The sequence below is a fragment of the Lathyrus oleraceus genome, chromosome 5 (genome assembly GCF_024323335.1).
Source record: "Lathyrus oleraceus cultivar Zhongwan6 chromosome 5, CAAS_Psat_ZW6_1.0, whole genome shotgun sequence".
NCBI lineage: Eukaryota > Viridiplantae > Streptophyta > Magnoliopsida > Fabales > Fabaceae > Lathyrus > Lathyrus oleraceus.
Genome location: NC_066583.1, coordinates 16,773,650 through 16,785,333, shown reverse-complemented (window position 1 = coordinate 16,785,333; position 11,684 = coordinate 16,773,650). Strand labels below are relative to the sequence as shown.

At 52.3% G+C, this 11,684-nt stretch overlaps 1 protein-coding gene across 1 annotated transcript; it reads left to right on the top strand.

The window, feature by feature from the left end:
- Positions 1–313: 313 nt before the first annotated feature.
- Positions 314–766, top strand: LOC127078476 (uncharacterized). Its single transcript, XM_051018934.1, has one exon. It carries the CDS (start codon positions 314–316, stop codon positions 764–766), a length of 453 nt encoding a protein of 150 aa, XP_050874891.1.
- Positions 767–11,684: the final 10,918 nt, after the last annotated feature.

Sequence of the window (11,684 nt, the reverse complement as noted above, 5' to 3'; positions counted from 1 at the left end):
ACCTTCCCCTTGCGTAACCGACTCCCGCACCTTGCAATCTCTGGTCGTAAAACCGTTCCTTTCCCTTTCTTAGGTTAGTCCTGCGCTCCCTTTCCGTCATAGGATGAATAGCGTCGGTGGCGGCTCTGTATTTTCCGCCGGTTGTTTTTCGCATTGCGACACCTACAACAATAGTTTTCATTTGAGTATTGGTATGGCTCCGTTTGAAGCTTTGTATGGTAGAAGGTGTAGGACGCCTTTGTGTTGGTACGAATCTGGAGAAAGTGTTGTGGTTGGACCTGAGATAGTTCAACTGACTATTGATAAGATTAAAATGATCAGAGAGAAGATGAAGGTTTCTCAAAGTCGTCAGAAGAGTTACCATGACAAGAGAAGGAAATCGCTTGAGTTTGAGGTAGATGATTGTGTGTTTTTAAGAGTTACTCCGGTAACGGGTGTTGGTAGAGCATTGAAGTCGTGTAAGTTGACGCCGCATTTTATTGGTCTGTATCAGATTTCCGAGAAAGTAGGTGATGTGGTTTATCGGATTACGTTGCCGCCGTCACTTGCTAATCTCCATGATGTGTTTCACGTGTCTCAATTGAGGAGATACATTGCGGATCCTTCGCATGTTGTCCAATTAGATGATGTTGAGGTTAGAGATAATTTGACCGTGGAGACATTACCTATGCGGATAGAAGATAGAGAGGTGAAACAACTCCGTGGTAAAGAGATTGCTTTGGTGAAAATCGTTTGGGGAGGATCGACTGGTGGAAATGTGACGTAGGAGCTTGAGAGTCATATGAGGGATTCATATCCCGAGTTGTTTGCTTGAGGTAATTTTTAGGACGAAAATATTTCAAGTGGGGGAGAGTTGTAACACCCCGATTTAATTTCCGTATTTATTTATTAGGTGTTTATTTTAATTAATCATTATTTGATGTGATAATTAATTAAATATGTGTTCTGGTGATTATTTGAGTTATTTGAATATATGTGTTATTTGAATAATTGAATTTTATGAGTAGAAATAACAATTGTCTAGTAATGGTCCTAATTAATTAGAATCGGTGGATAAGTGGGTTAAGCCCATTATGAGTTAAAAAGATAGTAAGGGTTTTAGAGATCAGAGTTAGTTTTGTAAAACAAGAAAAGAAGAGAGAATAGAAGAGAAGATAAGAGAAAGAGGAGAAGAGGAAACTAGAAGAAGAAGGACCTAGAGATTTCATCTATACTAAGGTAAGGATGGGATTTCAAGTGGTTAAGGGTAAACATAATGTATGTAATGTATGTGGGTTAGATATCATGAACTTAGGATTTGGGGATTTTGATTTTTGAGAAACCCTAACATGTGTTTATATTTTAATCCATGAAATTGATGTTTATGTTATGCTATGATGTTTCTATATTGAATTTCATGAATGAGTATGTGTATAGAACACGATTTGGTGTATAATTGCAAGTTTGAGTTTCACTTGAAAATGGTTGATTTGAGATTTTGGTGAAAATTAGTGGAGCTTACAATCTTGTTTTTATGATCCTAATAGTTGCTATATATATATATATATATATATATATGATCTCACCTGATCAGGAGGGCCTTCCAAGGTCTTGATGAATGGGCCGGAGAATGAAATGAGAGGGGGGTGTACCTGCAAGATGCTCCAATGCTTAAGTCAGAAAAGGTACAGAATGAGGTTATCAGAGTGTGAGTTAGCATACCTGCCCCTTGCCATGAAAGGGGTATTTATAGTGAGCCCCCAGCGCTGGGCCAAGGCTCCTAATGGGCTGGATTAGCTAGGCCCAAGGAGGAGCTGCCAGGGGACGCGTAAGAAGCGTTAAGACCTAGGCCAAAGTCTGCCCCCTGGTCCAACTGCCCCTATCCCTAAGGCGGCAATATAGGGGAGTTGGGTGACGTGGTGAGTGGGATGCCGTTAGGGCCCTGCCCGGCACAACTGAGGTGCCCGCGACATGGGTTGACGGTGAGTGGATGGAGATCGTATGAGGAGGACCCGCTCGCTGTCCGACACGTGTTTAAGGGCCGGGGAGACGTTCGTCGGGCGGACTGTCGTCCACCTGACGTGTCCTTGTGGTCGTGTGGACATGGCTGTTTGGACGTGGGCTTGGCGAGCATTGGGCCGTGCCGTGCCTAGGGTCATGGCCCAGTCCGGAACAGGAGCCCCCCAAGTCGAGTCTCTGAGCCAGAGGGATGACTTATGTTTCAACTAAGGGTTCCCCGAGACGATGGGGAAGCTTGATCGTTAGACAGGCGAGGTCGTACCAGACCTATTCATGATCGACCCTTTCTTCGGGAATGTCGGGGATGGAGGTGATCGGTTGATCTGCGCCTTCCTTGTAGTAAACGTGGGTATGACGCGGGGAGGTGGCGTCTTGGTGAGTCGAGGAGACGGATAGGTGCTCGGGTCGTTTCAGCTTCTCATCTTTGACAGACGTGTCTCAGAATTAGTGGGGTCGCTTCGTTTCGCGTGCAAAGACGGCGTAGGCAGGCTAGGCAATGATGACCTAGCGTGTTGGTCTACGTGCCAAGCCCTATAAAAAGGGGTTGAGTAACTTCATTTCCACTTTTTCTTTTCGCTCACGCGTTCACCGGAGTTCTCCACATTCTCTCTCGTTTGCTCTCTCAACCGTCTGGACCGTCGTCTCCGCCCGTCCTCCTATCTGAACCACCGTCTTCTGCTCGGACACCACCGTACCCTTTCAACTTAACTATGTCAGGTATGATTTTCCACTGTGACCCATTCTTTTTCCTTGTTGTTTTCTGTCAAACGCATGATAATGTTGTAGAAATGTGGTTAGGTTTAACTTGGGAACAGTGTAGTGGACTGTAGGTGTATCTTAGATGGTAGAAAATAGGGTTGGGATCCTACTGTACCGGGCATAAACTTCATACGCTGGGCAATACCTGCATAGGCTGTATGAAGTTTATGCCCGGTCTTCATAGAGTGCGCGCGCCACCGAGTTGAGCACGGTTAGTGTCCGTCGCCGCTACGCCCTTTCACTTGACCTGCGGTGGAAGGGTGGATTTGATATGACGTCGAATTCACTCTTTCTGTCTGCGTTTCAGGTGCTACCGGGCGCTTACGACCGAGGAAAGAAGATTCTGGGTCCTCCACCGAAGACGCGACAATCGCTCGTCTCCCTGTCGGGGATGGGAGTGTCCGAGGTGGTACCGAACACGCCTCCTCTTCCGGGCAGGTCGACTTCTCATGGGTTGCGGACGAGCCCTTGGAGGAGGAATCAGACTTCTGTGACGAGGCCATCACTGCTCACGCTATGGTCGAGACCATAAGCCGGGAGGATCCACCAAACTGGTACTGCTGCGCCCCCAAGGAAGAAGACCGCATTTGTCATCATTTCCCGGGGAAGCAGTTCACCATGTATGAATTTGCTTTTCGTGAGGCGGGGATCAGACTGCCCTTCAACTCCTTCCAGATGTCGGTCTTCAAGTGGCTCCGGCTGGCGCCGTCCCAACTACATCCCAATGCTCTCGCATTTATGCGGGCATTCGAGTTAGTTTGCCAGTTCCTCGGCATTGGTTGCACCCGGGCTCTCTTCTTCCACGTCTTCCATCTCCAGAGGTCCGGTTCCCGTGGTCGCCACAGTTGGGTTTCCTTCAAGCAGCCCGTGCGTCTGTTCAAGACGTACGAGGATTCTGTTCGCCATTTCAAAAGCCGGTGGTACGTGGTGATGCCGATCACCCGGGCTGCCCTTCACTCTTTATACTACTATCAACGGGAACCCAACGGGGAGGAGACGCTGATGTCGAAGATACCGCTGAGGTGGCAGCGTGATCATTTCGATCTCTCCACGGCGCATTACCGGGTCAAGTACGCGATGCTCGGCGAGGAGGATAGGCTCGCGTACAAGAAGCTGGTCGATTACGTGCAGAGCTTCAGCTTGGGGTTCTGGGCGAATCGACAGGGCGTGCCCTACCTGGATGAGGCCGGGGAGCTAATCACCGAGACGCGTTATATCAATACGAAGGCTCTGCTCGAGTGTGATACCGAGGAGGAAGCTCTGGCGTTATTGAGTAGGCAGACTTTGTTTAGCATTTTATTTCTGTTTATGATTTCGGTCGCTAATGTTTGTGTGTAATTTATTTGCAGGTGCCATGCCCAATGCTCGTGATCGGGTGCTGAAGCTAGCGAATCAGGTCGGCGCTCCTGACCGGGTGCCCAAGAAGAAGAAGAAAACTGCGGCCCGTGTCTCGAGACTGCTGATGCGATGCGGGATCGGTCCCTCGCAGGCGAGCGTGATTCCTTCCTCTCCTCCTCGGTCTAACCGATCAACATTGCTGATAGCAGTCCGTCGCCAGCGGCTTCTCCCCTCCATAAACGGAAGCGTCCGGCTGGGGCCCTTACCAGGTCGTCTCCAGGAAGTCCGAACGGACCGGGGAGCTATCTTCTACCTCCCTGCTATGTGGAACGGTCGTTCTTCAAGGCCGAGGAGTCGATTGTTGTGCCCGCGCCTGAGGCCAAGGCTATTCTGGACCAGGATGCTGCTGCTCGGAGAAAGATCTGGCCAGGGATATTGCTGCTGTCATCCGGGTGATGGAGACGGCCATGGTTTTGACCGACACTTCGGTCTCCACTGCCTCGCTGGAGGGTGCCCTTTTGCAGGTCCGGGCGGAGAAGGAAAAATTATCTAAAGATCTGTCGGACTACAAAGAAGAGCATCAGCTGCAGGAAGGGTTGAGCCGGAAGCTGGAGGAGGTGGAGAAGGAGAGGGACCAGTTGAAGGCTGCGATGGCGAGCTTGGAAGAGCAGGTGGCCGACCATCAGAAGCTGACCGAGGACAACGCTGGCCTACGGGCTCAGGTTGCGTCTCTCGAGGGAAAGGTCCGTCCTCTGGCAGATGAGACCGAGGAGGAACGCGCCCTTGGTTCGCGCGGTGAGTTGCTAGGGCATATTCGGACTCTCAACCAAGATCTCGTGGCCTGCTTCAAAGAGGGTTTCGACAATGCTGTCGAGCAGCTCGGGCTTCTGAACCCTGAGTTGGTGACAGCAGGGTCGGCCTATAACTACTGCGTCCGGGATGGTGAGATCATCTGCCCGTTTGCAGTGGAAGAGGAGCTGGGGGGAGAAGAAGAAGAAGAAGATGAAGAGGTGCTCCGAGCGGAGTCTTAGTTTATTTGTTTTTCTTATCATGGCCTGCGTGCCTTATGTATTTTGGCCTTCGGGCGTTGTAATATGGCCTTCGGGCGTACTTGGCTTCGGCCGCTTTTATCGTTTCTAATGTATGAATATTTTCGTTATCATTCATTGTGCTCGTTTGTGTTGATACTTGTTTGTATGAATTCGTACTCTGCTCGACTTTGTTAATCTCCTCGGTTTAGGGAACCGACGAAGTGTCGGGCTTTGTGCCCGTGGGTATCGAAGCCCGGGTCCGTTGTCCGAACCCTGGTCCCGAGGCTTGGGTCCTCCCATCGCGAGCTGGGCGCCCTGCCAGTCTTGGTACTTCGACGTTGAGTCTTGGTCAAGATCCCAACCGTCGGGGAGGGTTGTGTTCGTTATGTGACCCCGGATCGTTCCCGGGCCTCGTGGTTCCTCCCTGGGGTTTTGGGGACGAAGAGCGTGGTCGTACCTGCCACGTCTCCCCGTGGTGTATTTAGCTGTAATATTGTCTAAGTTTTTCTGCGTTCCATGGTCGAGCGAGTTGTTCTCCTTGTAGGTTTCTAGGTAATAGGCCCCGTTGCTCGTTTTGTCGCGGACGCGGTAAGGGCCTTCCCAGTTGGCCGCCAGTTTGCCCTCTCTCGGGTTTTTCTGGTTTCTTCTGAGGACCAGGGTGCCGACCTGGAACTCTCTTTTTATGACTTTCGCGTCATGGCGTAGTGCTATCTTTTGTTTGAGGGTTGTTTCCGGAGAGCCGCTTCGGAGCGTATTTCCTCGACTAGATCGAGCTCGGCTCTAAGGGTTTCATCGTTCATTTCCTCGTCTAGGGGCTCCTCTGTCCTCCTCGTTGGCGTCCGTATCTCCACCGGGATGACTGCCTCGGTGCCGTAAGTTAGTCGGAACGGGGTTCCCCGGTGGTGGAATGTGGTGTCGTGCGGTAGGCCCATAGGACGCTATGTAGCTCCTCGACCCATGCCCTCTTTGCCTCGCCGAGTCTGCGTTTGAGGCCACGTAAGATAACCCTGTTGGCCGCCTCTGCTTGCCCGTTCGTCTGCGGATGCTCGACAGACGTGAAATGCTGTGTGGTGCCCAGGCTGGCGATGAAGTCCTGGAATCCTCCGTCCGTGAATTGTGTCCCGTTGTCAGTGACAATGGCCTGGGGTATACCGAACCGAGCGAGGATGTTGCGTTTGAAGAACCGGAGAATGTTCTGCGCGGTTATTTTAGCCAGTGCCTCCGCCTCGATCCATTTGGTGAAGTAATCCACCCCGACGATGAGGTATTTATTCTGATATGATCCGGTGACGAAGGGTCCGAGGATGTCCATGCCCCACCACGCGAAGGGCCATGGGGAAGACAATGATTTGAGGTCGTTCGGGGGTGCGAGGTGCATGTCGGCGTGTCGTTGGCATTTGTCACATCTTTTGACGTGCTCTTTCGAATCGTTTTGCATGGTCGGCCAGTAGTAGCCTGCTCGAAGGGCTTTTCGTGCGAGCGATCGTCCGCCGAGGTGTTGAGCGTTAATTCCCCGGTGTATCTCTCCAAGTATGTCGGGGACATTCTCTTCCTCGACGCATTTGAGTAGTGGGATGGAGAATCCTCTCCGGTAGAGTTTGCCTTCGAGGAGTACGTACGAGCATGCGCGTCGTTTGACAGTGGTCGCCTCTTTCGGGTCAGCCGGGAGTTCGTCTCGTGTGAGGTAATTGTAGATGGGTGTCATCCAACAGTGGGCATCTCCAATAGCGTTGACCTCGAGTGGAGGCGGTAGTTTTGTCGATGCTGGGCCGCGGGAGAATTTCTTGGATTACTGATTTATTCCCACCCTTTTTCCTCGTGCTGGCTAGTTTCGAGAGAACGTCTGCCCGTGTGTTGTGCTCGCGGGGTATGTGTTGAACTTCCATTTTTCAAATCTATCAAGTTTCTTTGACGAGGGACAAGTACCCGAGGAGGTTGTCGTTCTTGGTTTGGTATTCTCCTCGCACTTGTGAGGCCACGAGCTGGGAGTCGGTGGCTATTTTTACCTCTTTTGCTCCCAGGTCCTCGGCTAACCTCAGGCCTGCGAGGAAGGCTTCGTATTCGGCTTGGTTGTTTGATGTTGGGAACGCTAGCGCTAACGATACCTCTATCAGGATCCCTTCTTCATTTTCGAGGATGATCCCGGCCCCGCTGCCCGATGTGCTAGAGGCGCCATCGACGAAGATCGTCCATTTGTGGGCGCTTTCTGCTGGAGTCGGGCAGTGGGTCATCTCCGCGACGAAGTCGGCCAGCGCCTGAGCTTTCAAGGCTTTCCTACTTTCGTATTGTATGTCGAATTCGGAGAGTTCTAGTGACCACTTGAGCATCCTCCCGGCCATATCCGGGCGCCCGAGCAGCTGTTTGATTGGCTGGTCGGTCCTCACCTTTATCGTGTGTGCGAGGAAGTAATATCGTAGTCTCCTCGCTGTGTTGATGAGGGCCAGGGCGACCTTTTCGATTTGCTGATATCGGAGCTCGGGACCTTGGAGTGCTTTACTCGTAAAATAGATGGGCTTTTGTCCTTCGTCGGTTTCTCTTACTAGAACGGCGCTGACGGCCTCGGTTGCCACGGATAGGTATAAGTATAGGGTTTCCTTTTCTGATGGCCGTGATAAGACCGGGGTTGGGACAGAACCTTCTTTAGATGGAGAGTAGCGCTTGCTCGCATTCATCGGTCCAGTCGAAGGTAGCCTCTTTGCGAAGGAGTCTGAAGAATGGCAATGCGTGCTGGGCGGACTTGGCGATGAAACGGGAGAGTGAGGCGAGCACTCCATTGAGTGACTGGATCGATTTTTTGGTTTTCGGGGTCGGAAACTCCGAGAATGCCCGGCATTTGTCGGGGTTGGCCTCGATCCCTCTTTCGGTGAGATAGAAACCGAGGAACTTGCCTGCCCGGACTCCGAACGTGCATTTCTCGGGGTTGAACCTCATTTTACACTGTCTCGCCTGCTCGAATACCTTCGTAAGGTGTCGAGCATGGGTTATCTCCTCGTGTGATTTGACGATCATGTCGTCCATGTACACTTCGAGCATGTCCCCTATTTCGTCCTTGAAGACTTTGTTCATCATGCGTTGGTATGTAGCGCCAGCGTTCTTGAGCCCGAACGGCATCACGTTGTAATAGTAATTGCCCGTTGGGGTCATGAACGCTGTGTGTTTCTTGTCTGCGGGCGACATAGGGATCTGGTTGTATCCACTATATGCGTCCATGAAGGACAAGAGTTTAAAACCTGCAGAGTTGTCAACGAGCGAGTCTATATTAGGGAGGGGGAAAGCATCTTTCGGGCAAGCCCTATTAAGATCAGTATAATCAACACACATACGCCATTTTCCATTATTTTTCTTAACAAGGACTACATTAGAGAGCCAGGTTGTGTACTGGGCTTCAGAAATAAAATTTGCCTCTAAGAGGTCTTTTACAGCTCGTTCGGCAGCCTCTGCCTTTCGGGCGATTGCTTGCGTCTACGCTGTGCTATGGGCTTGGCTGCCCGGTCTACAGCTAGCTTATGACACGCGATCTCGGGGTCCAGCCCGGGCATTTCCGCGGCATTCCACGCGAAGAGGTCGGAGTTCTCTTCGAGGCATGCTACTAGCTCTTCTCTTGTTTCCTCGGGTAGTCCCTTACCTATCTTCACCGTCCTTTCCGGATCGTCCCCAAGAGGAATGAGTTCGAACTCCCCGTCGGGGATTGGTCGGACCGGGTGTTCGAGAGAGCGTTCCTTGGGGAACCTCCCCTCTTCGGTCTCGTCCAGCCCGATGCGACAGTCGAGGTCGATGGCGTTGACTCCTCGGGCAGGATCCTCGGTCTTGAGTTTTTTGTTGTTGCAGTTGCTCTTTGTGCTGACTACGGCCTGTCCTTTACTGCGGCGTCGTAGCATCGTCGGGCTGCTTCGATGTCACCATGGATGGTGACCACACGTCCCAATTTGGTGTAGTATTTCATCTTCAGGTGGACGGTGGATGGGACCGCGGTGAGTTCGGCCAGTGTCGGGCGTCCAAAGATGCAATTGTAGAGAGACGGACAGTCTACGACCAGGAATTGGATTTTGACTTCCCTGGCCGTTTCTTGTTCGCCGAAGGTGACGAGGAGCTCAACATATCCCCACGGTCTGGTTGTTGCTCCGTTGAATCCTTGGAGATCTGATCCGACGTAGGGGGCTAAGTTGGTCTTGTCTAGCTTCAGAGTCTTGAAGAGGTGGACGTACATGATATCCACTGAGCTGCCTTCGTCGACCAGGATGCGTCGTACGTCGAATCGGGCCATCTTTGCTCTTATCAATAGTGGGATGGCCGAGTTCGGGGATCCGCCCGGGAGTTCCTCCAGGAAGAAGGATATTGGGTTGGATTTTCCCCGGTATTTTGTCAATGTCGCTTTCTGCTCGGGGGCAGTCAGTAGGAGTTCGTCGAACTTACGCTTGACGGAGAGGGCCGTGGATTCCCGTTAGTTCCTCCTCCTGATATCACCAGTGTGGTAGGGAAGTCTTCCCAGGGGCTGAGTGCAGTGATCTTGCCCTCGGGCAATGGTTCGGGGAGGAAGAAATCTTCGGTCGTGACACGCAGAGGGCCACTTGATAGGGAGAGTTGTCAGGGGGTGTGTTTTCCCGGGGTCTCTTCTTCTTGGCTCGTCGTGTCTGGGAGCTTCGTTCTTCCTCGTGTACTGCTTCAGGTGCCCTTCTTGGATTAAAATTTCAATCGCATCCTTCAGGTGGACGCAGTCTTCGGTCACGTGCCCGTGACTTCTGTGGAACCGGCAGTACTTTGATTTGTCGGTGTGGGGCTTTGGTGCAGATGGTTTTGGGAACCTGACCCTGCCCTGCTTAAATTCAGAGTTGATACATTCTGCGAGGATACGCTCTCGAGGAGCTGTCAGTAAGGTGTACTCGCTATATCTGCCCGCGGGGCCTCTTCCTTCCCGGAGCTCGCGAGGTCTTTCTCTCTTCGTTTGTCTCCGTTGCGACGGGAAATGCTCGTGTCCTCGCGTTTTGAGTGCTCGGTCTCCCCAGCGTTACGTCCGCTGCGGGCATTGTGTGCCACCTGCTTTTCCTCGTATCTGATGTAGGCCTGGGCTTTATGCAGGAGCTCGTTTAAGGTGCGGGGAGGTTCGATCCCTACGGCTCTGCTAAGTTCACTGCGGGTAAGAGACCTCTCTCGAGGAGATACTTCTTCATGTGCTCGGTGGTATCTACCTCGACAGCTTCCTGGTTGAATCGCTCGATGTATGAGCGCAGTGTTTCATTTCTTTCTGCACTATGGCTTCAAGGGTCGCCTCAGTCTTGGGGTGACGACGGGAAGCTGTAAAGTGCCGGGTGAACATGGACCTCATGACTCTCCATGACGTAATGGACTCAGGGGCCAAGCTTTTGTACCAGGCCATGGCCCCTTTCCTGAGGGTCGTTGAGAACAGTCGGCATTTGAGGTGCCCGGTTATATCATTGCGGTAGTCGAGCATCGCGTTGACGTTGTCGACGTGATCGTCGGGATCTGTAGTCCGTCGTACACAGCTAGGTTTGGCGGTTTCTCCATGCCTTTGGGGAGCGGGGCTTCCATTATTGCCCGAGATAGGGGGCAGTGCAAATCTTCCTCGTCGCTCCTTAAGGGAGACAGTTCGTTGTCGTCGGGGCTGTGCCCGCGCCTTGGTGATGTTCTCGCGACCACCGTCACGACGGGCGCGTGCCCTGCTGGCGTGGGGTTCGGGAGAGCGACGTCCTCGCTTCTTCGTTGGCTCCGAACGTTGTTGTATCCTACTCACCGGCTGGGGCCGGGCCTCTTGTCGTTCGGCTTCGAGGGCCATGATTCGTTCGTGTGTTGCTGGCGGAGCATAGAACCGGCCTGATTGAGGGCATTCACCATGGCAATCATTACGGCGTCTCCTTCAACGGGAACGGGAATGGGATGAAATGTCTCTGCCCCTAATTGTGGGCGTGAGAGGCATCTCCGTTGTTTTGGGGCTCTGGAGACGGGGGTGGATGGATGACCGTCCCGAACGTCCGCTTCATGGGATGGCGGGCCGTCGTCCATATTGTAGTTGACGAGGGGACGGCTGTGATCGCTATGTTGTTCTCCGGCCATGTTGGAAGGACAGAAATAAATGAGCTTTTGATCCTCGTTTGATGAAGATGGGGATAGCTAGTTCCCACAGACGGCGCCACTGATCTCACCTGATCAGGAGGGCCTTCCAAGGTCTTGATGAATGGGCCGAGAATGAAATGAGGGGGGGGTGTACCTGCAAGATGCTCCAATGCTTAAGTCAGAAAAGGTACAGAATGAGGTTATCAGAGTGTGAGTTAGCATACCTGCCCCTGCCATGAAAGGGGTATTTATAGTGAGCCCCAGCGCTGGGCCAAGGCCTAATGGGCTGGATTAGCTAGGCCCAAGGAGGAGCTGCCAGGGGACGCGTAAGAAGCGTTAAGACCTAGGCCAAAGTCTGCCCCCTGGTCCAACTGCCCCTATCCCTAAGGCGGCAATATAGGGGATGGGTGACGTGGTGAGTGGGGATGCCGTTAGGGCCCTGCCCGGCACAACTGAGGTGCCCGCGACATGGGTTGACGGTGAGTGGAT